At 43.0% G+C, this 23,104-nt stretch overlaps 1 protein-coding gene across 9 annotated transcripts in view; it reads left to right on the plus strand.

Moving 5' to 3' along the window:
* The window catches only part of LOC112216022 (protein NDRG3), a 64,070-nt gene that overhangs the window by 1,725 nt on the left and 39,241 nt on the right, over positions 1-23,104 (plus strand). For all 9 annotated transcript variants that reach the window (XM_024375598.2, XM_024375599.2, XM_024375600.2 and 6 more), the window contains exon 2: positions 21,433-21,521. In XM_024375598.2, coding sequence (XP_024231366.1) covers positions 21,465-21,521 — 57 coding nt within the window. In that variant the 5' untranslated portion in view covers positions 21,433-21,464. The remainder of the gene's footprint in view (positions 1-21,432; positions 21,522-23,104) is intronic.

Consider the following 23,104-nt stretch of genomic DNA (forward strand, 5'->3'; position numbering starts at 1 on the left):
CATAACAATCGGAAATCTGTATTTTTGGGTGCCGATTTCCAATGTTTTAACTTTTTTATACCTTTTTTTTTTTTAAACTAGGCAAGTCAGTGAAGAACACATTCTTATTTTAACTAGTCCAACGGTTAACTCTAACCATTGCACTCCACGAGTAGCTTGTCTGTTACGCGAATGCAGTAGAAGCCAAGGTAAATTGCTAGTTGCATTAAACTTATCTTATAAAAAACAATCATTCATAATCACTAGTTATTTGAAGGTTGTGCAATGTAACAGGAATATTTAGACTTATGGATGCCACCCATTAGATAAAATACATATTTCACTGAAATAATAAACGTTTTGTTTTCGAAATGATAGTTTCCTGATTCGACCATATTAATAACCAAAGGCTCGTATTTCTGTGTGTTAGGTTATAATTAAGTCTGATAGAGCAGTCTGACTGAGCAGCAGCAGGCCCATAATCATTAATTGAAACAGCACTTTAGTGCGTTTTGCCAGCAGATCATTCATTGAAACAGCACTTTAGTGCGTTTTGCCAGCAGCTCTTTGCAAGAACAGCACTGTTTATGACTTCAAGCCTAATGGCTGGTATAATCAATGTGAAATGGCTAGCTAGTTAGCTGGGTGTGCGCTAATACCGTTTCAAACATCACTCGCTTTTAGATTTGGAGTAGTTATTCCCCTTGTGCTGCAAGTGCCGCGTAGCGGCTTTTGTGGAGCGATGGGTAACGATGCTTCGAGTTTAGCTGTTGTCGATTGTGTTTCTGGTTCGAGCCCAGGTAGTGGTGAGGAGGGGGACGGAAGCTATACTGTTACACTGGCAATACTATAGTGCCTATAAGAACATCCAATAGTCAAAGGTATATGAAATACAAATGGTATAGAGAGAAATAGTCCTATAAATACTATATTAACTACAACCTAAAACCTCTTACCTTGGAATATTGAAGTCTCATGTTAAAAGGAACCACACATATGTTCTGAGCAAGGAACTTAAACGTTAGCTTTTTTACATGGCACACATTTTTACATGTCACCTATTGCATATTGGCACAAATTACTTTCTTCTCCAACACTTTGTTTTTGCATTATTTAAACCAAATTGAACATGTTTCATTATTTATGAGGCTAAATTGATTTTATTGATGTATTATATTAAGTTATAATAAGTGTTCATTCAGTATTGTTGTAATGGTCATTATTACAAATAAATAAAAATAGTTAGATTAATCGGTATCGGCTTTTTTGGTCCTCCAATATTCGGTATTGGTGTTAAAATCATAATCGGTCGACCTCTAGTCTGGGCCCTTACTTACGCTCTACCCAGAACAGGTGGGAGTTGTTGGCAATGGCAAGCGATGATGCCCCCTCCCCTCCCCCCCTGTACTTGCTCTGAATTTTCCAGGTTTCTGATTTTGTGTGTTAGTCGTTGCAGTTCTCTGGTGTAGGAAATCTGAGTGGGGATTTGGACTGGGTCCAAATCCCACTCCAAATCTGCTGCTGCTACAACATATGTCCACTAATCCTTCAGTATGTGTAATGTTTGTTTATTTTATAAACCTGGCCTCTCTTTACTCTGCCCATCCTTTCACCTGCACCCTGGCCATGTAGAAGCTGTTGTATGGTCTCTTTCCATTCCATTGGCTGCCCTTGTTACCTCCTCCATCCTTGATTCTATTTCTGTTGCTGTCCTTGGGGAGGTCTTTGCCAAGCTCTGCTCTGAGCTGGTGGGGTGGGGGAAGAAGGCAGGACTACTGTATGTAAACAATAGTGAAAATGTTATCCTCTGGTCCAGATTACATAATGTTGTTCATGTGGTTTATTCGTTTTAATTTTTTTATGTTAACTGCTGGGGCTGGTTGATAGCTGTAATTTTAAGAATTGTGATTAAAGGCTGATCTTGTACCCTTCAGAAAGGGACCCTACAGAGCGCAGCACAGTGTTGCAATGTCACTTTTTGTCATAAAAGGGCCGGCATTCAACTTTTTTTTTACCTGGAAAATGAGAGCTGATTTATTATTCCTTGAGGACTGGTCAAGGGAAAGACCTAGTCAGTTGTACAACTGAATGCCTTCAACTGAAATGTCTCTTCCACATTTTAATCTGGATCAGAGAGGTGCAGGTGGCTGCCTTAATCCACATCCACATCTTTGGTGCCCGGGGAACAGTGCCTTGCTCAGGGGCAGAACTACAGATTTTTACCTTGTCAGTTAGGGGATTCGATCCATCAACCTTCCGGTTATTGGCCCAACGCTCTAACCACTAGGATACCTTCCGGGGCAGTATTGAGTGAGGTTTGCAACAAAGTCCCGCCCCTGTGTCTACATCTTTTTCAATATCCCTTCTGGTATAAACACGCAATCAATGTAGGTCGTGCTACTACTTACTATTCTACTTGCAAGCTTCCTTTTTTTGTGATTTTAGTTTGAGATTTGCTATGCGCAATTATGTCTGTCCAGTTTCAAGGAGCGTCTGTGCAAGCTGCTGAGACAATACGAGCTCCAATACCACCCTTTGATGCGGTTGTATTCAGACAAGCACACAAAAGACAACCACTGGACGGAAATATCACAATTTGAACACTGATACTGATATCAAAGAAACATGGATTTGGGACCAGTCATTCGCAATCTGAAAAGGGTGAAAGAGACGTGGAGTGGGTCTGCCGCCGGTGTGAGTCCTGCCGATTGTCCGACAACTGGATTGGCTTTGTGTTTCCTTGAAACCTCATCAGACACCTATATGCCAGATACGATATGTACTCTTGTCATGCAGCTGAGTACTTTTGTACGGTGTTTGTGATCTTAAGTTTAGAAGACCTAGTTAGAACATGTTGGCTCTTTTCTGTGTGGGAGAAATGATGAGTGGGAAATATTTAGTGCCTGTGTTATCAACATGATTAGCAGGGCTAGTTCAAACATTTAAAAACAGACAATGGAGTATGTGCATGTATTAATTAGTTTGAGATGTTTATGGACTCCGTTCCTTTGATGAATCATTTTAACTCTAAGGAGCCCATGGCGATGTTTAAAAGTTATTGCGACGTATTCTAATATATTCACCACCTGCTTTGAGGTGGGTGGTGCTTTTTGCAGCTCATCTAGGGTGGTTCATTGCCCCTTGGTTCATCATCTCCCCAGCCTGGTTCATCTCAATCAACCTCTGACCCAGCTCCAGTGGCCGGAAGAGGAAGACAGCTGAGGATCCTTTGGACACTGACGTTATGCAGCGGGTGGAAGAGTTACAGAAACAACAGCAGTAGTGTCCAGCAAAGGCAGTCTATGACGTCATGGTACCATGGCTGGTGTCTACTCCTCCTGATCAATGTCATCCCATTTGTCAGGGACATTATGTTTTCCTTTTTGGGATTTCTTCTTGTGATAGACATTTGCAGACCTCTTTAGATAGTTATTTACAATCTGGTTATTTGTACTAAAACTACTACTGTTCTGAATCAGTCACTCTGTAAATGTGTACTGCTTTGTACATGAGCTAGATGAGGCTAATGTCTTTGGGTTCTGTCCTTATTGTCTGAAGCTGGACACTCATTCTCACCCACAGGAAGGTCTCCATTGAAAGGCCACTACACATGAAAATGTACAGCCTTGTGTTATGTTGATTGGTAAATGTCTTTAGGGTCTAGCCTTATTGTCTACAGCTGGACAACCATTTTCACCCATGTACCATAGCAGGATGCATATAATTGTCTATGTTGGTATACTGTGTGACAGTCTTATCCCCCAACAGAGATGTTCCTTTGATAATATTCATGGTAGCCGTTGGGTTATATATGAAGATGGTACAGTGCCTTAAAGTATTCAGACCCCTTGACTTTTTCCACATTTTGTTACGTTACAGCCTTATTCAAAAATTGATTAAATTTTTTTTTTTTAAATCTTCAGCAATCTAATGTCAAAGCGAAAACAGGTTTTTATACATTTTTGAAAATTTGTTATGTAAATAAGGTATTTTGTTTTTAATGGAAGTATTCAGACCCTTTGCTAAGAGTTTTGAAATTAATAAATCCTGTTTCTGTTGATCATCTTTGAGATGTTTCTAACAACTTGGAGTCCACCTGTGGTAAATTGAATGGACATGATTTGGAAAGGTGCACACCTATCTATGTAAGGTCCCAAGCAAAAAACAAGCCATGAGGTCGAAGGAATTGTCCATCGAGCTCCGAGACAGATCTGGGGAAGGGTACCAAAAGAATTCTGCAGCATCGGAGGTCCCCCAAAGAACACTGGCCTCCATCTTTCTTAAATGGAAGACATTTGGAACCACCAAGATTCTTCCTAGAGCTGGCCACCTGGCCCAACTGAGCAATCAGGGGGAGAAGGGCCTTGGTCAGGGAGGTAACCAAGACCCCAATGGTCACTGACAGAGCTCAAGAGTTCCTCTGGAGATGGGAGAACCTTGCAGAAGGACAACCATCTCTGCAGCACACCACCAATCGGATCTTGGTGGTAGATTGGCCAGGCAAGCTACTCTTCATTAAAAGGCACATGTTAGCACGCTTGGAGTTTGCCAAAATGTACCTAAAGGACTCAGACCATGAGAAACAAGATTATCTGGTCTGATTAAACCAAGATTTAACTCTTTGGCCTGAATGCCACGTGTCAAGTCTGGAGGAAACCTGGCACCATCTCTACGGTGAAGCGTGGTGGTGGCGGCATCATGCTGTGGGGATGTTTCTCAGCGGCAGGGACTGGAGCGAAGATTCACCTTCCAACAGGACAACGACCCTAAGAACACAGCCATGATGACGCATTTGTGGCTTCGGGACAAGTCTCTGAATGTCCTTGAGTGGCCCAGCCAGAGCCCGGACTTGAACCAGATCGAACATTTCTGGAGAGACCTGAAAATGGCTGTGCAGCAACACTCCCCATCCAACCTGACAGAGCTTGAGAGGATCTGCAGAGAATAATGGGAGAAAATCCCCAAATACAAATGTGCTAAGCTTGTAGTGTCATACAGAAGAAGATTCTGCTGTAATCGCTGCCAAAGGTGCTTTAACAAAGTACTGAGTCAAAGGTCTGAATACTTATGTAAATGTCATAACATTTGTAAAAATTTCTAAACCTGTTTTTGTTTTGTCATTTATAGGGTATTGTGTGTAGATTGAGGGAGGGGGGGGGGAATTTTTAATCCAGTTTAGAATAAGGCTGTAACCTAACAAAATGTGGGAAAGTCAAGGCGTCTGAATGCTTTCCGAAGACAATGTATATGTCATAAATTGTAAAGCTGTTGACACAAGATGGAAGTCAAATCTATTGAGGACTGTTAATGTGCTATTGACCTGCAAACTATATGAAAACCTTGCCCCTCACACACAGTAAAATCAAGCTGGTGTGAATGAGGGGGAGCCCAGTGCTGGTGTTTTTAACGGAGATCTGTTTTCTCCATCTCCTCTTGAAGTGTTCAGTGGACGAACCTTCCCTTTTCTCTGTCGAGTTGGAAGAACAGTTCAAGCTGTTGCAATTCATAGGGACATGTTTCCTAGGCTAAAAAGTAGTGTTGAAGCATAGAACACCAGACATGTAAAAATCAAATCAAATGTATTTGTCACATACACATGGTTAGCAGATGTTAATGCGAGTGTAGCGAAATGCTTGTGCTTCTAGTTCCGACAATGCAGTAATAACCAACGAGTAATCTAACTAACAATTCCAAAACTACTAACTTATACACACAAGTGTAAAGGGATAAAGAATATGTACATAAAAATATATGAATGAGTGATGGTACAGAACGGCATAGGCAAGATGCAGTAGATGGTATCGAGTACAGTAAATACATGTGAGATGAGTAATGTAGGGTATGTAAACAAAAGTGGCATAGTTTAAAGTGGCTAGTGATACATGTATTACATAAATATGCAGTAGATGATAGAGTACAGTATATACATATGAGATGAGTAATGTAGGGTATGTAAACATTATATTAAGTAGCATTGTTTAAAGTGGCTAGTGATATTTTACATCAATTTCCATCAATTCCCATTATTAAAGTGGCTGGAGTTGAGTCAGTGTGTTAGCAGCAGCCACTCAATGTTAGTGGTGGCTATTTAACAGTCTGATGGCCTTGAGATAGAAGCTGTTCTTCAGTCTCTCGGTCCCTGCTTTAATGCACCTGTACTGACCTCGCCTTCTGGATGATAGCAGGGTGAACAGGCAGTGGCTTGGGTGGTTGTTGTCCTTGATGATCTTTATGGCCTTCCTGTGACATCGGGTGGTGTAGGTGTCCTGGAGGGCAGGTAGTTTGTCCCCGGTGATGCGTTGTGCAGACCTCACTACCTTCTGGAGAGCCTTACGGTTGTGGGCGGAGCAGTTGCCGTACCGGGCGGTGATACAGCCCGACAGGATGCTCTCGATTTTGCATCTGTAGAAGTTTGTGAGTGCTTTTGGTGACAAGCTGAATTTCTTCAGCCTCCTGAGCTTGACGAGGCGCTGCTGCGCCTTCTTCACGACGCTGTCTGTGTGGGTGGACCAATTCAGTTTGTCCGTGATAAGTTCCTCGGCGTACACAACTTACTACCCTCTCCACTACTGTCCCATCGATGTGGATAGGGGGGTGCTCCCTCTGCTGTTTCCTGAAGTCCACAATCATCTCCTTTGTTTTGTTGACATTGAGTGTGAGGTTATTTTCCTGACACCACACTCCGAGGGCCCTCACCTCCTCCCTGTAGGCCGCCTCGTCGTTGTTGGTAATCAAGCCTACCACTGTAGTGTCGTCCGCAAACTTGATGATTGAGTTGGAGACGTGCATGTCCACGTAGTTGTGGGTGAACAGGGAGTACAGGAGAGGGCTCAGAACGCACCCTTGTGGGGCCCCAGTGTTGAGGATCAGCGGGGTGGAGATGTTGTTACCTACCCTCACCACCTGGGGGCGGCCCGTCAGGAAGTCCAGTTGCACAGGGTGGGGTCGAGACCCAGGGTCTCGAACTTCAAATCAAATCAAATTTTATTTGTCACATACACATGGTTAGCAGATGTTAATGCGAGTGTAGCGAAATGCTTGTGCTTCTAGTTCCGACAGTGCAGTAATAACCAACAAGTAATCTAACTAACAATTCCAAAACTACTGTGTTATACACAGTGTAAGGGGATAAAGAATATGTACATAAGGATATATGAATGAGTGATGGTACGGAGCAGCATAGGCAAGATACAGTAGATGGTATCGAGTACAGTATATACATATGAGATGAGTATGTAAACAAAGTGGCATAGTTAAAGTGCCTAGTGATACATGTATTACATAAGGATGCAGTCGATGATATAGAGTACAGTATATACGTATGCATATGAGATGAATAATGTAGGGTAAGTAACATTATATAAGGTAGCATTGTTTAAAGTGGCTAGTGATATATTTACATCATTTCCCATCAATTCCCAACTTGATGACGAGTTTGGAGGGTACTATTGTGTTAAATGCTGAGCTGTAGTCGATGAACAGCATTCTCACATAGGTATTCCTCTTGTCCAGATGGGTTAGGGCAGTGTGCAGTGTGGTTGAAATTGCATCGTCTGTGGACCTATTTGGCCTGTAAGCAAATTGGAGTGGGTCTAGGGTGTCAGGTAGGGTGGAGGTGATATGGTCCTTGACTAGTCTCTCAAAGCACTTCATGATGACGGAAGTGAGTGCTACGGTGCAGTAGTCGTTTAGCTCAGTTACCTTCGCTTTCTTGGGAACAGGGACAATGGTGGCCTCTTGAAGCATGTGGGAACAGCAGACTGGGATAAGGATTGATTGAATATGTCCGTAAACACACCAGCCAGCTGGTCTGCGCATGCTCTGAGGGCACGGCTGGGGATGCCTTCTGGGCCTGCAGCCTTGCGAGGGTTAACACGTTTAAATGTTTTACTCACGTCGGCTGCAGTGAAGGAGAGTCCGTAGGTTTTGGTAGCGGGCCGTGTTAGTGGCACTGTATTGTCCTCAAAGCGGGCAAAAAAGTTATTTAGTCTGCCTGGGAGCAAGACATCCTGGTTCGAGACGGGGCTGGTTTTCTTTTTGTAATCCGTGATTGACTGTAGACCCTGCCACAAACTTCTTGTGTCTTGAGCTGTTGAATTGTGACTCTACTTTGTCTCTATACTGACACTTAGCTTGTTTGATTGCCTCGCGGAGGGAATAGCTACACTGTTTGTATTCGGTCATGTTTCTGGTCACCTTTCCCTGGTTAAAAGCAGTGGTTCGCGCTTTCAGTTTCACGCGAATGCTGCCATCAATCCACGGTTTCTGGTTTGGGAATGTTTTAATCGTTGCTATGGGAACGACAGGTGGGTAGCTAGCTAGCTAGTTAACATTTGTAAACAAAAAGGCATAACCACCGGTTCCGGAAGTTTGAATGTCGTCACTAGCTGCAGAGTGCCTTCTTGCTTGGTAAGCTAGTCTGGTTCCCCAATGGCCCCCTAATGGATATACACTAGACAAGGTGGACTTCCTCTGGGTGGAACGCAACGACGATGTGGACAAAAGTGCCCATGCGAGTCGTTCGACTGAGGAAAGCTTGTAGCAACCTTAAGCCTACAGTAATGGCAGCATCAACCTCAATATTACACTTTGACCTTGTGGAATTGTTTGATACACAATGGAGGTTGACAATCGGTGTATCATCTCCCCAGGAGTCCTGTGTTGTCCTGAGCTCCAGCTGTTGGGCCTTGGGAAAGGACGCTGCTTGTGGGGAGGTAGCCCAGCCTGATATTCCCGCTCTAGTTTGCCAACTGAGAATCTCCTCTTCCCCTTTTAGGATAACTCCCCAGTGTCAGAGATTGTCATACAATCAGACGTATCAAATTGCCCCCCAGCACCCTGCTAAGGATCTAAAGCCACAGGAAGCGGATCTACCAGTAACGGCACTGCACACAGGTGCCAGGTATGGAGCTGTGCTGTGGCACTTACCAATTAGGCTACCCAAACAAGACTGTTTTGCGCAGTGTTTGTCTTACAGAATAAAGGAAACACTGACTACTTCCTGACAGTAGCTGAAAAGCTAAAAATAAATCCACATGTAATCTACACTGAGCACAGTAATTTGATTTCTATAGTTAGATTTTTTTCCTAACCAAATGGCAAACTTGTCAGTTTTGCACTGGAGAAAAAGGTCCCTGGGCTTGTGTATCAGTAAGCCCAGTTAATCAGAGCGATGGGGTGGGGAATTCAAAGCAACGCAAAGGAAGGAGCTAACATTTACACATTACCCTGCGACTCATAATGAATATTCTGTTTTGCTTGGCGTTTCACATAACCTTGTACCTCCCCTGTGGCCTATCCTGGCTGCTTTGTGTCAGTGCTAGTCTACCTCTCCTTACCTTAATGGCAGGAATTAACTATTATCCTAACAAATCCAGTGTCTCTATTTTGCCAACCTTTCCACTCTTTTGAAGTAGATATCCAAGTTTCTTCAAAATCCACTAACACTCATAGTGTGGAGGGTTTGATTGAACAGATATAACTGGAACCCTAATCTGCACTGTTGTGTCTTGAATAACAACCTTCGATATTATTGTAGATGATTCGCTTTGCAGTGCTTAGCCTGCCACCCGTATGCTACTTGCATCCTGGCTGTCCTGGCACTCATACAGACATGCCCCCTCATTATTTGTATCTTTTATTTAACTAAGCAAGTCAGTTAAGAACAAATTCTTATTTACAATGATTTCCAAACCTGGACGATGCTGGGCCAATTGTGTGCTGCCCTATGGGACTCCCAATCACGGCTGGTTGAGATACAGCCTGGATTCGAACCAGGGTGTCTGTAGTGACGCCTCTAGAACCGAGATGCATTGCCTTAGACCACTGCGCCACTTGGGAGCTGACTATTATTTTCCACGGTGGCAGTAGCATACACAGGTGCTTGGCAGCTCTCCACAGGTGGATCCTGTCCTGTGCCCTGCTCTGAGAACATGACCCGGGCTGTCACCAGGGAGCCGGAGGCAAAGGGAAACCTGAGCTCGACCTTGAGCTTAACTCTCTTGGCTGCTGCTTGGCCATCACATCTGACCCAGGGGAGAGGGGCACCATTTGAAGGGGCTGCACTGGAATAAAGAAGCCCTGCTGTTGGGTGTGACTTGTGTGTTAAAGGGATGGAGCTGGTGAGCTTGCTGGAGTGAAGCGCTACTCTGGCCTGCACTTCTGCTGAGGGGCTGTTAAATATTGTATGGAATACTGATAGTGTGGCTTCAAGTTATAAAAAAAAAAAATCTCTATCCAAAATCCAGCCCTTCTACTGAATTTTATTTTGATCTTGCTGTATCTGTGGAATGACAGTTCTTCTTTTGAAATGAACTCCATGACAAAGTGGTTGAATGTTAGTCTCTTCCCCTCATGCGACGCTAATGGTAACCACCCACACACACAGACTTGTTTAAGTTAGCCTGGAGAGCCTCTGTCTTCGTCATCTCCCCCCTGGCCTCCATACATCTTTAATAAAGTAACGTGGCACTGGGCTTCAGACCATACACTGGGTCCATTTACTTAAGCAGCGATGGTTGACAGACGGAACACCTCAACACTAACGGCAGTCGCCGAGCTATTTCACACACTGGTTTGTTTATAGTCTGTGTATATGCCCAATGTTTCTCTTCAAGCCAAGAAGGACCTGTCACATGTATTTTAGGACAAAATCTGATGTCTGTGAAATGAGTTTTGACAGTCTGTAAGGTCTCATTATTTTCTAGGCTAAAATGTGGCCAAAGCAGGTTTTGACATGAAGGGAGAAGCATTCGACTGTGAAACAGGGTGTGAATGAATGACTCAGTGGTGTCATAATTCTCATGGAGATATAGTGAGGGGAAAAAAGTATTTGATCCCCTGCTGATTTTGTATGTTTGTCCACTGACAAAAATGATCAGTCTATAATTTTAATGGTAGGTTTATTTGAACAGTGAGACAGAATAACAACAAAAAAATCCTGAAAAATGCATGTCAAAAATGTTATAAATTGATTTTCATTTTAATGAGGGAAATAAGTATTTGACCCCCTCTCAATCAGAAAGATTTCTGGCTCCCAGGTGTCTTTTATACAGGTAACGAGCTGAGATTAGGAGCACACTCTTTAAGGGAGTGCTCCTTATCTCAGTTTGTTACCTGTATAAATGACACCTGTCCACAGAAGCAATCAATCAGATTCCAAACTCTCCACCATGGCCAAGACCAAAGAGCTCTCCAAGGATGTCAGGGACAAGATTGTAGACTTATACAAAGCGAATAAACTCTTAAAGACCTAGTAATATTTTACATCAATAGCAGTCAATATTAATCGTCACCTTAATTCGGTCTCATCTGAAAGTTGTAAATTCTTGGTTATCTTCACGAACCCTGGCTAACAAGTTGAATCAGCAATACAAAATTGGGTTTAATTATTTATTTACTAAATACCTAACTAATCACACAGAATTACACATACACATAATTAATCATAACTTGATTACATATTACGTCATAAAGGAAATCGTCCCTAGCGGGCGGAACAGATATGACAGCTTGTTACACAAAAGAAAAGGGTCTGGTTTGATTGAAAGAGCAGGAAGACAGTAACAAAGGAAGAAGCTGTGCTATCGTAAATACAGTATCTTATGCATTCTAAATTACCGCCCATTTGGAAAAGGAAAATGCAATAAATATTTACTCTGAGCTGCGCTTCAGTAGGTTGGTGGTAGATGGAAGGCCGTGTTGCCAAACAGAGTCCTTTGTCCTTTGAAGAATGTCTCTGGTGGTCAATTGGATACGTTGTAGTAACGTCGGTGTGTGATAGACGGAATACTCTGTCTGTTCCTTCCTAACCCTCGTTTGCAGCTGCTGTTGCTAACTCAACGGCTAGGAGGTATCACTTCTGTAGTGAATAAGAGTTCAAAGTTCATAACATTCGCAACCAAAGCTCACGCTGATGTTGGCTTCGTTCTGTAGTTATTAGCTGATCCATTCTGACATCGGACCTTCGTCCTCACATCCTCGGAACAGGAGGTCATATTGTCGTCATATATTGTCAAATAGTGGAGCGAGAAGGGTGTGTCTGAAAAGTTTTATAACCCATGACTCTTCACAGGGGCGGGCCACTGATTGAGCAGAGCCCTAACCTTATGAAAACCCAATTCTCACATTTTAGAAGCTAAAATCACATTTCATCCCATCACAAATGATTTCATATTCAAACATTTTAAATTGAACAACAATTCCATGTGAATCCGATAACTGTGTAGACTTTCCACTGTAGAGTTTGTCATCTTATCATTGATGAGAATGTCTCAAATGACAACCGAACTGACATCATATTCATTAAGTACCACTGCATATGTTCAATTGGTCCGATTACCAGAATATAGTTCATTTCCCCCCACCTTCTGATGTTAACCAAGGGGTTTGCAAATGTAACATCAGTAGGGTAGAGAAAGGAAAAAGGGGCAGAGGTATTTATGACTGTCATAAACCTACCCCCAGGCCAACGTCATGACACCGGTGATGTCTGGTGAGGACCTGCCTTACAACAGGCCTACAAGCCCTCAGTCCAGCTTCTCAAACGTGTATTGCGGACAGTCTGAGCACTGATGGAGGGATTGTGCGTTCCTGGTGTAACTCGGGCAGTTGTTGTACCGGATGTACCGATCCTGTGCAGGTGTTGTTACACATGGTCTGCCACTGCAAGGACGATCAGCTGTCCGTCCTGTCTCCCTGTAGCGCTGTCTTAGGGGTCTCACAGTACGGACATTGCAATTTATTGCCCTGGCCACATCTGCAGTCCTCATGTCTTCTTGCAGCATGCCTAAGGCATGTTCACGCAGATGAGCAGGGGCCCTGTGCATCTTTATTTGGTGTTTTTCAGAGTCAGTAGAAAGGCCTCTTTAGTGTCCTAAGTTGCCTACTGTCTGTAAGCTGTTAGTGTCTTAACGACCGTTTCCTCGCCCCTGCCTGGGCTCAAACCTAGATGTTACGTAAATACCTAAATGTTTCAAGCAGACCACCATAGTCCTTGTGCCCAAGAACAACAAGGTAACCTGTCTAAATGACTATCGACCCGTAGCACTCACATCTGTAGCCATAAAATGTTTTGAAAGGCTGGTCATGGCTCACATCAACACCATCATCCCAGACACCCTGGACCCACTCCAATTCGCATACCACCCCAACAAAGCCACAGATGACGCCACTGCACTCAACACAGCCCTTTCACACCTGGACACAAGTAATGCCTAAGTGAGAATGCTGTAAACTAACTACAGCTCAGCGTTCAACACCACAGTGCCTGCTAAGTTCATCACTAAGCTAAGGACCCTAGGATTAAACCCCTCCCTCTGCAACTAGATGCTGGACTTCCTGATGGGCTGCCTCCAGATGGTGAGGGTAGGCAACACCACATCCGCCACACTGATCCTCATCACTGGGGCCCCTCAGGGGTGTGTGGTCAGTCCCATCCTGTTCACCCATGACTGCTTGACTGCGCATGACTCCAACACCATCATTAAGTTTGCTGATGACACAACAGTGCTAGGCCTGATCAACAACAATGGCAGTGAGGTGACAGGACAACAACCTCTCACTCAACATCAGCAAGCCAAAGGAGCTGATCGAGGACTACAGGAAACTGAGCGCTGAGCTTCAAGTTCCTAGGCGTCCACGTCACGAATAACCTATCATGGTCCAAACACATCAACAGTCGTGAAAAGGGCACGACAACTCATTTTCCCCCTCAGGAGGCTGAAAGGCTTTGGCCCTCACATCCTCAAAGTTATACAGTTGCACCATTGAGAGCCTCTTGGCTGGTTGCATCACCACTTGGTATGGCAACTGCTTGGCATCCGACCACAAGTCGCTACATAGGATAGTGCGGATGGCCGAGTACATCACTGAGGCCGAGCTCCCTGCCATTCAGGACTTCCATACCAGGTGGTGTCAGAGGAAAGTCCTATAAATTGTCAGACTCCAGCCACCCAAGTCATAGACGGGTCCCTCTGCTACTGCATGGCAAGCGGTACCGGAGCGCCTAGTCTGGGACCAAAAGGCTCATGAACAGCTTCTACCCCCAAACCATAAGACTGCGGAACAGTTAATCAAATGGCTACCTGGGCTATTTGCGTTGACCACCTTTTTGCACTGACATGCTTGCATTGGCTCTATGCACACTCACTGGACACACACTGACACTCCAACACACACACGCATACATATTGAAGCCACGCTTAGACGCACTTTCAAACTCGTACCATACGCTGCTTCTACTGTTTATTTATCCTCATTGTCTAGTCACGTATGACCTCAACGACCTGGTACTCCTGCACATGGACTTGGTACCGGTAATCCTTGTATATAGCCTCCTTATTGTGTTTCTATTTGCAATGGAAAAATAACTTTTTAACTGTCGCTAATGGGGATCCAAATATAAAGTTCATTGAGAGGAAATATTGCTGCCATTTCAGACCATATTAGAACTCAGACAGATTATCAACCAGTAAAGCCTGCTGTGATGGAGTTTTTTGTTGTTGTTTATTTTGCACTGGGTCATTAGCCAGGATTTTCCTTGCATGGTGGTGGAACCCTTCAGGGCAAGCTCAGTGGGGGTGAGGGTTAGGGGACCCGGTCCATTGACCGACAGAGCTCAGACTTAAACCTATACTGTCCCCTGTGCTCGTTTGGTACAGTTTCTAATTTTAAGCACAGATGCAGACTGACAGTGGGCCAGGAGAAGTTCAAATGGGCTCTGATTGCACACTGGGTCCAGTGAATGGAGGTAATTGACCACTAGCAGTGCCAGTGGTCCTGCCCCTCCACCCCACGACTCTGACTCTGTCCCTCCCTTTGGTCTGTCTCCCGCCCAGGCCTGCAGGGCAGTGTGCTGAGTGGGGAAATTCAACTTTTTGTTAGACCAGCCACTGTGGCAGGTAGATGGAAAAAAATCTGCCCGTCACTAGTGAAAAGTTAAACAGTTCTACAATTGAACAACAAAATGCTGAGTGATACGGCTTATTACTATTATTTTTAGTTCAGGGCTCTAACGCTGACATTTTTTTCAAGGAGTACAGAAGTTGATGTTTACAATTATTTAAGTGTTTTAATTATAATAAATGACAAAGTTGAATGAATTAAAGGTTTTTGGACTGTTCCATGCTCAGTTAAGCACAATTTACCCCCAAATATTTGAGTCTTTAGCTGTCCCTTTTTAAGTGGCAGGCCATTATCGTGGTAACTGCACTCCGTGTCTATCAGTGACGTCTGTTCTACTAGCGGTCTTTTGAAGCAAATTTCAAACTAATATTGAAAAACAACCTAGCGTGTGACTAGCCAAGTAACACTAGGACAAAGTCACAGTTTTTAGTAACCTATCCGCTCAATTCAACCAACTTCTACATTTGTGCGTTGGATCGAAAATAAATAAATCATGTTCCCAAAAATTGTGACCACCCGCCAATGTGGCCGGTGAAATAGAAATTCTTACCCGCCAATGCCAAAATCTACCCGCATGTGGCGGGTGTTAATAACGCACCCTAGCAGTGTGACCGAGCCATCAGCCCTGTGATTAGGCTGGCAGATTACTGCACTTTAATTGCCCTCTGTCTATATATTGTCTTTGCTTCTCTCTCCTCTCTAGTTTTTCCCCGTCCTGTCTTTTCGGTTCCTCTTCTTAATTTCCCTTTTCCATTAATAGAGGTCCTTTAGAATCTAAATTGTGTGGTTGGGGAATGGGGACAACCAACAAAGTCTCTTCTCGTGCCTGATGATGATTGGTCACCATGGCAACTGCCCGCAAGGTTTCGTTCGGGTAGATGTTGAAATCTGTCTGAAAAATTGGGTTATCAGTCACCATGATCTATCCCCCAGTAGGAATAACCAGATTTCTCCATCTCTGTATGTCGGTCATTACAGGAAGTGATTGATTGGTGATCCTTAGCTAATGTCTTTAGTCTTATGAATTGTGCTGGGCTGAACGGGAGGGTAAAGGAGAGACATATACAGTAGGCAGAAGACTGGCTGGGGCATAGATTGGCGACTGTCTGGGAAAGGCCTATTACAGCGGCACTGATTGTCTGCACTGGAGTCTCAACTCTGTGTCCCAAACAGTCCTGGCACTGACCCTCTACTGTCTGCTTCTCTCAAACTCTCATTATCAACTCAGCTGGCAGACTGTTTTAGTCTCTTCTTATTCTTCCTTTATGAAAATGAGGCTATATTAGATTACAATTGACATGTGAGCAGCATACCCTGTGTTGAAAGACATCATGGACAGGACATTAGTGTATATGACTCATGGTTTGTGATTGACATGTTGAGAAATGTAATTTGTGTGATCTTTCTATGAGAAAGGTAATCTCAGTCGTGTGTGTGTGTGTGTGTGTGTGTGTGTGTGTGTGTGTATGTACAGTGCCTTGCGAAAGTATTCGGCCCCCTTGAACTTTGCGACCTTTTGCCACATTTCAGGCTTCAAACATAAAGATATAAAACTGTATTTTTTTGTGAAGAATCAACAACAAGTGGGACACAATCATGAAGTGGAACGACATTTATTGGATATTTCCAACTTTTTTAACAAATCAAAAACTGAAAAATTGGGCGTGAAATTATTCAGCCCCCTTAAGTTAATACTTTGTAGCGCCACCTTTTGCTGCGATTACAGCTGTAAGTAGCTTGGGGTATGTCTCTATCAGTTTTGCACATTGAGAGACTGAAATTCGCAAAGTTCAAGGGGGCCGAATACTTTCGCAAGGCACTGTATGTGCCCTGATTTAGAGGGCGGTCTGTGTGAGAGGTCTGTGTTATTCCACCATCACTGACTGACTCATCCAGGGCTCACAGCTTCAGACAAAGTGTCTCTGTTGCTGTGACTCCAGAGCAATGAAATGTGTATGCCATCACTCACGCAGCGTGTGTGTGTGTGTGTGTGTGTGTGTGTGTGTGTGTGTGTGTGTGTGTGTGTGAGAGAGAGCTGGGCGATATGAACAAGAATCCATATTGCAATAAGTTGCCTGAATTGATGCGATAATGATAAATATACAGAACAAAAATATAAACGCAACAATTTAAAATATTTTACTGAGTTATAGTTCATATAAGGAAATCAGTCAATTGAATATTGAATTAGGCCCTAATCTATGAATTTCATATGCCTGGGAATACAGATATGCATCTGTTGGTCACAGATACCTTACAAAAAAGGTAGGGGTGTGGATTAGAAAACCAGTCAGTATCTGGTGTGACCACCATTTGCCTCATGCAGCATGGCATATTTCCTTCACATAGAGTTGATCAGGCTGTTGATTGTGGCCTGTGGAATGTTATCACATTCCTCTTCAATGGCTTTGCAAAGTTGCTGGATGTCGGAGGGAACTGAAACACAATGTTTGCGTCGGTCGAGAGCATCCCAAAAATGCTCAATTAAGGAAATGTCTGAGTATGCAAGCCTTGGAAGAACTGGCCATCTTCATAGTATCTCTGTGCATCCAAATGGCCATCGATAAAATGCAATCGTGTTGGTTGTCTGTAACTTATGCCTGCCCATACCATAACCCCACCCCCACCATCGGGCACTCTGTTCACAACGTTGACATCGGCCCACCGCTCGCCCAATGTGACCATCCTAAAACAATTCCATATGTTAGCTTAGTACCCACCCCCAAAGGCTTAGACTTTTAGAGGTTAAGTGCAGTCGGATGTAAGGTGGATGATTGTCTTCTCTGTAGATTCTCCACCCATGTGACTTGTCATATTCCAGCATGATCCAGAAGCTTGCGAGATCCATCGACTTCACTCTTATTCTTTTATTTTTCTACACGTCTTTTTCTCTCCACAAGCCGCTGTGGCTATTTACTCTCTTGACCTGTGTTGTCTTAAACTCATTTCTTTGTCTTTGGCCTTCTTTGGCCTTTCTCCTTCTGAAAAGCGAACCACTTAGCATAGTCTGACAGAGCCATTGAGCTAATTTTAACATGGTGGGAGAAATAATGGATTCTTCAGAGCATCTCCAGTGATCTGTCAGTAGTGTAGGCAGGCTGATTGGCTGTGAGTAGACCGTTTTATGATTCATTTTTTATCAACCGCCCCTTCCATCCCTCTTCAGTAGCACAAATTATACAGAGTAAGCTAATTTATGGTGCTAGTATACTATATTTTAGAAAATTGCTATTTCAGAAATGTATTTTGTATGTAGTTTGGTTGAAATGGCACTACCCCAAGTGGGCACCCGTGGAAAATAATTGATGTTTTGGTTTCGTATCTCAGCTTCTGTTTGAACGTGCCTATTCCAATTGTTGGGAGGGGCAAAATACTTTTTTAATTTATCTGTTATTTTACCAGGTAAGTTGACTGAGAACACATTCTCATTTACAGCAACGACCTGGTGAATAGTTACAGGGGAGAGGAGGGGAGCCAATTGTAATGAGGGGATTATTAGGTGACCGTGATGGTTTGATGGCCAGATTGGGAATTTAGCCAGGACACCGGGATTAACACCCCTACTCTTACGATAAGTGCCATGGGATCTTTAATGACCTCAGAGAGTCAGGACACCTGTTTAACGGCCCATCCGAAAGACTGCACCCTACACAGGGCAGTGTCCCCAATCACTGCTCTGGGGCATTGGAATATTTTTTTTAGACCATAGGAAAAAGTGCCTCCTACTGGCCCTCCAACACCACTTCCAGCAGCATCTGGTCTCCCATCCAGGGAGTGACCAGGACCAACCCTGCTTAGCTTCAGAAGCAAGCCAGCAGTGTTATGCTGACTTGGATACTCCACATTCTTTTAGCCTCTTTCTGACAAGAACTTCTACCTACAGGCTTTCATACCAAATGTGAGGTGAAAGCCTGGTGGAGTCTATAGTAACCTTAATCTTCTGGGTCAGGGCATTCATCCTCAGCCCCACTACAGATTTCCCCCTGGCTGCGTCCAACTTTAGCTCTGCCACATTGAAGGAAATGTGGGGTCCCACCTCAAATCCTTGAAAGCATGTGGAATATTTCCTCATCTCCTCCAATATCCAGTATACTTGGCTCATCTGGTTTTAGTTGAGATTTGTTATATTTTGCTTTGCCCCCCGTCCACTTATAGCTTGCTGTTGACTCAGTACTATGGAAAGAGATTTGAGTGGTAGGCTCTGTTGACTTCTCTGCCCTCTGGTAAGAGCAGCAAAGCTGAAGAGCTCATCAAAGCTCCCATCTAAGCTGCCTTCTATTTTCAGCCTACACTTTCAAATCAGTTTGTTTTCTATCTGGAAAAATGCATTCCAGATTATGTGTGAGAGAGCTTGTGAGGGACTGTGTGACAGAAGCATGCTGGCAGTTATCATCAGGGCAAGTGTTCATCTTGCTCTGGCTCTACACAATGAGTGCTCATCTACCCCACATATAATTGTTCCCCACAATGAAATCGGGGAGGGGACTGTGGATCTGTCTCCGTTTGTATGTTAGTCACACGATATCTACGACAGCACTGGGACGATTTTGACAACTTGGGTGAATGATGCGTCTTGCCTTAGAGATCTGGCATATACAAAATTACACTGATTGGCGGGAGCTAAAGTAATTATTATCCAATGTGACTTAGTCATGCAATCATACATTTAACATATGGGTGGTCCTGGGAATCGAACCCACTACCCTGGCATTACAAGTGCCATGCTCTACCAACTGAGTTACAAAGGACCACTTAATCACATGCTGCATAATTCGTGTTGGACAACATGTTCACTGTTGCCTTGTTAGATTTGGAACTGGAACAGACTTGGCAATGTTCACTAAGAAGACAGAGCAGCACAGAGAGAGAGGTGTGTTCACAAAAATCACTGGACATTCATCACAGTAAGGAGGACATCCACTGCTTGTGATCCTGTTTCACCAGATTGTTGTCCCATTCTCTTCTGGCTCATTTCACCTCTACTCTACCATTCAGACATTGGTCACACAGTGATGACACGCTGTCATATACTCCCCTACTGCGACAGGACAGGGAGATGACGTTGGCTGTCTGAGCACAGCGTTGTCTGCAGTTGGCATGTCAATCAGTGTAATTTATTTTCCCTTTCTTAGTGCACCCTCAGTGTGCAATAATATTAGAGATCCTGGTGCACTGTGAGTGTTCAAATGTCTGCCAGTGAATTGCTGAAAATTGCCCTAGTGTTCCATTTAGGGTTTTACATAAGTAGGCTGTACTACGGCAATTGAATCTCATTCACATTGGAAATAAAATAGAACTGAGTTATACTGACCATATACAGTGGGGAGTTTGATGGGTCTCCTTTTAATACTTATGCTCCCATCAACGCTCCCTTTCCATGTTATTACTTAATTTATGTTCTCCCTAGTGCTCTCCATCACTCTTTAACAGGATTCTTCCTGCTCTCTCATTCACTAATTCCTATTTCTTCAGTTTTCCTCTCACTCTGTGTGTACTAGAACTGCAGAAAGATTCAGTCAACACCACTGGGTCGTTCCACCATCAAAAAGCACAAGACAGAGTATTTTGACACCCACTATATAAATATGTTTCTGTAGTTAGAAACTGGTAAGATTGGCATTCCTGACACATTTTTTGTTTAAATAACATTTTATCGCTGAGAAATTAAGCTAATTGATTGCACCCAAATTGGCAATTTTAATTCATAGGATTCAGATCATATTCAATAAATACTGTACCCAACATCTGACTTGGACAAAACTTTTTGCTACAAATGAGTAAGCCATGAGAACCCCATCCAAAACGGGAAAAAGCCACCCACGGACACCCCATGCAAACTCAGCCCAACCAGTATACAGTATCAGTTTTCTGTTGAACAAATAGTAGAGAGCTGTAATGTATTCCCTGTGAATCTGGTGACTGTCTGTCCCCCCCTGTGCAGAGAAATTAGTAATTGAAGTCGCTTGCATTATTTACCTTTTTAAATTACAGTGGGGCAAAAATGTATTTAGTCAGCCACCAATTGTGCAAGTTCTCCCACTTAAAAAGATGAGAGAGGCCTGTAATTTTCATCAAAGGTACACTTCAACTATGACAGACATAATGAGAAATAAAATCCAGAAAATCACATTGTAGGCTTTTTAATGAATTTAATGGCATCTTCATTTTCCACCATAATTTGCAAATCTTACCTGTTTCTAACTACATAAACTATTTCAATCTGAGATTGTGGGTGTCTTGGCTTGCTGAAATGACATCACTGGAGTCGTTCCATATGTCATCCCTTTTCCTACATTGTCAGTGAACAATGTTTTTAAAGGGCTCCATTATCAAATGTTGGCTGTGTGCCTCACTGTGTCCATAGCAACAGAGCCGCTGGTTTCTCCTTTGTTGGAGTTTGCTGTCCTCCTCCTCAGACTTCTTTTGATGATGGAAGGATAGTGGATATCATTTATCGAGTTGAAGTCAGGGAAATAAGTTAGTGGTGGTAGTAGTAGCTTACAACTGCTTCCTGTGAAGAAGACTGACACTCCTCTCTGTCTTCCCCAGGTGTGATTGACAGCTGTCAGACCTAAGTTACGATGGATGAGCTCCAGGATGTGCAGCTGACTGAGATCAAGCCCCTGCTCACAAATAAGGTGAGTGGACAGAAAGATCACACAAATTTACATTTTAGTCATTTAGCAGATGCTCTTATCCAGAGCGACTTACTTAGTGAGTGCATACATTTTCATACCGGTCCCCCATGTGAATCGAACCCATAACCCTGGCATGGCAAGTGCCATGCTCTACCAAGTGAGAGAGATGCGCGCGCGCGCGCGCACACACACACACTTTACTTAACACTAAAACCCATGTACCCGCTAGAGAAAGTTGTCAGCTGTCTTCATTCGCATACGCATCAGATTCATCTACTGTGATCAACCTAAATAAATACCATCGAAAAAATGAGTTGTTTGAATGTAGTCATGTCTTAAGAATATTTTGTTCATAATGAATAATATAATTAATTTTTTGAAGGACATAAAATGCATGTAAGTATATGTTTTATTCCACAAAGAAATAGGCTACTGCAACATTGTCGACCTCGCATTTTTTAGTTTCTCTTACATTAAAAACATTAGTGTAATACATTTAATTTAATTTGTAGATTCGATTAGTACTTGAGTTACAGTAAGTAATAGTCTTGTTACAGCGAAACGAAGTAGAAACGAAAGAGGTTATAAGCAAGGGGCGCGCAGGTCAAATTATTTGTTGTAAAGGTAGGCCTTAACACCAACATTTGATAAATAGCCTAGTGCATAAACAATTGTATGCATAAACAATAGTGTTGCATGGTATTCTGAAAGTTTTGACCGGTTTGTTACTTTTGGTACTTCTGTGCAGCCGATTTCCCCCTTATAGGGTGAGCACTCTGGTCTGCGTGGGCTGCATCACTCATGCTGCACAGAAGTTGACACACTTGAATAATGCGACACGTAATGTAGAACTGAAACCGTTAGGAAATTGTTTTGTGAATAGTAACTAACAGGCTAGAACACTTTACAATGCAAGAAGATACCAGTCGCTTCTAGCTTTGTAGGTTAACTTTTCTTGCTAACTTACAGCTGAAGCTAACCTCAATTCACTACCCCTAGTACATGGTTTGTGATAATAGGCAAACCATAATGCAAAATATGCTAATTTCAAAGCTGATTTGCCACCAACTCTTCATTAAGGGAAGATGAAGGAAAGAGGAAGAGCAGTTTGTGCTGCTGCCACAATTCTTACACTATTGTTCTAAATTCAATCACCCTCTTCATCCTCATCATTCAGTTAATTCAATCGTGAAGTCGTGCACAATTATTATTTTCGATCTGGTTTCTGTCACCCATTCATCCATTGACGTCATTCATTCAGTGTGGTGTCGTGACTTTACTTTCATTCAATCTGATGACTGCTATTTATCCAATCAACTAACTATGTTTAATTGTTACCTGATTTTTTTTTATATTTTTTTTTTATTAATCATGTAACAATTAACTCATTAGGGATTTGGGGCACCACGAGCGGTTGTTTAAAGAGTTACCATCTCCTGAATTAAACTCTAAAGGTCTACCTATCACATCCATAAAACTGTCAATGTAAGCTTTGTAACATTCTTGGATCTACAAAAACCCCAGCCTTACTCATGAAACAGTACTACACAAATTGGTTTAATTATTTATTTACTAACTAGCTA

The sequence above is a fragment of the Oncorhynchus tshawytscha genome, linkage group LG16 (assembly GCF_018296145.1).
Source record: "Oncorhynchus tshawytscha isolate Ot180627B linkage group LG16, Otsh_v2.0, whole genome shotgun sequence".
In the NCBI taxonomy this organism is placed as follows: Eukaryota; Metazoa; Chordata; class Actinopteri; order Salmoniformes; family Salmonidae; genus Oncorhynchus; species Oncorhynchus tshawytscha.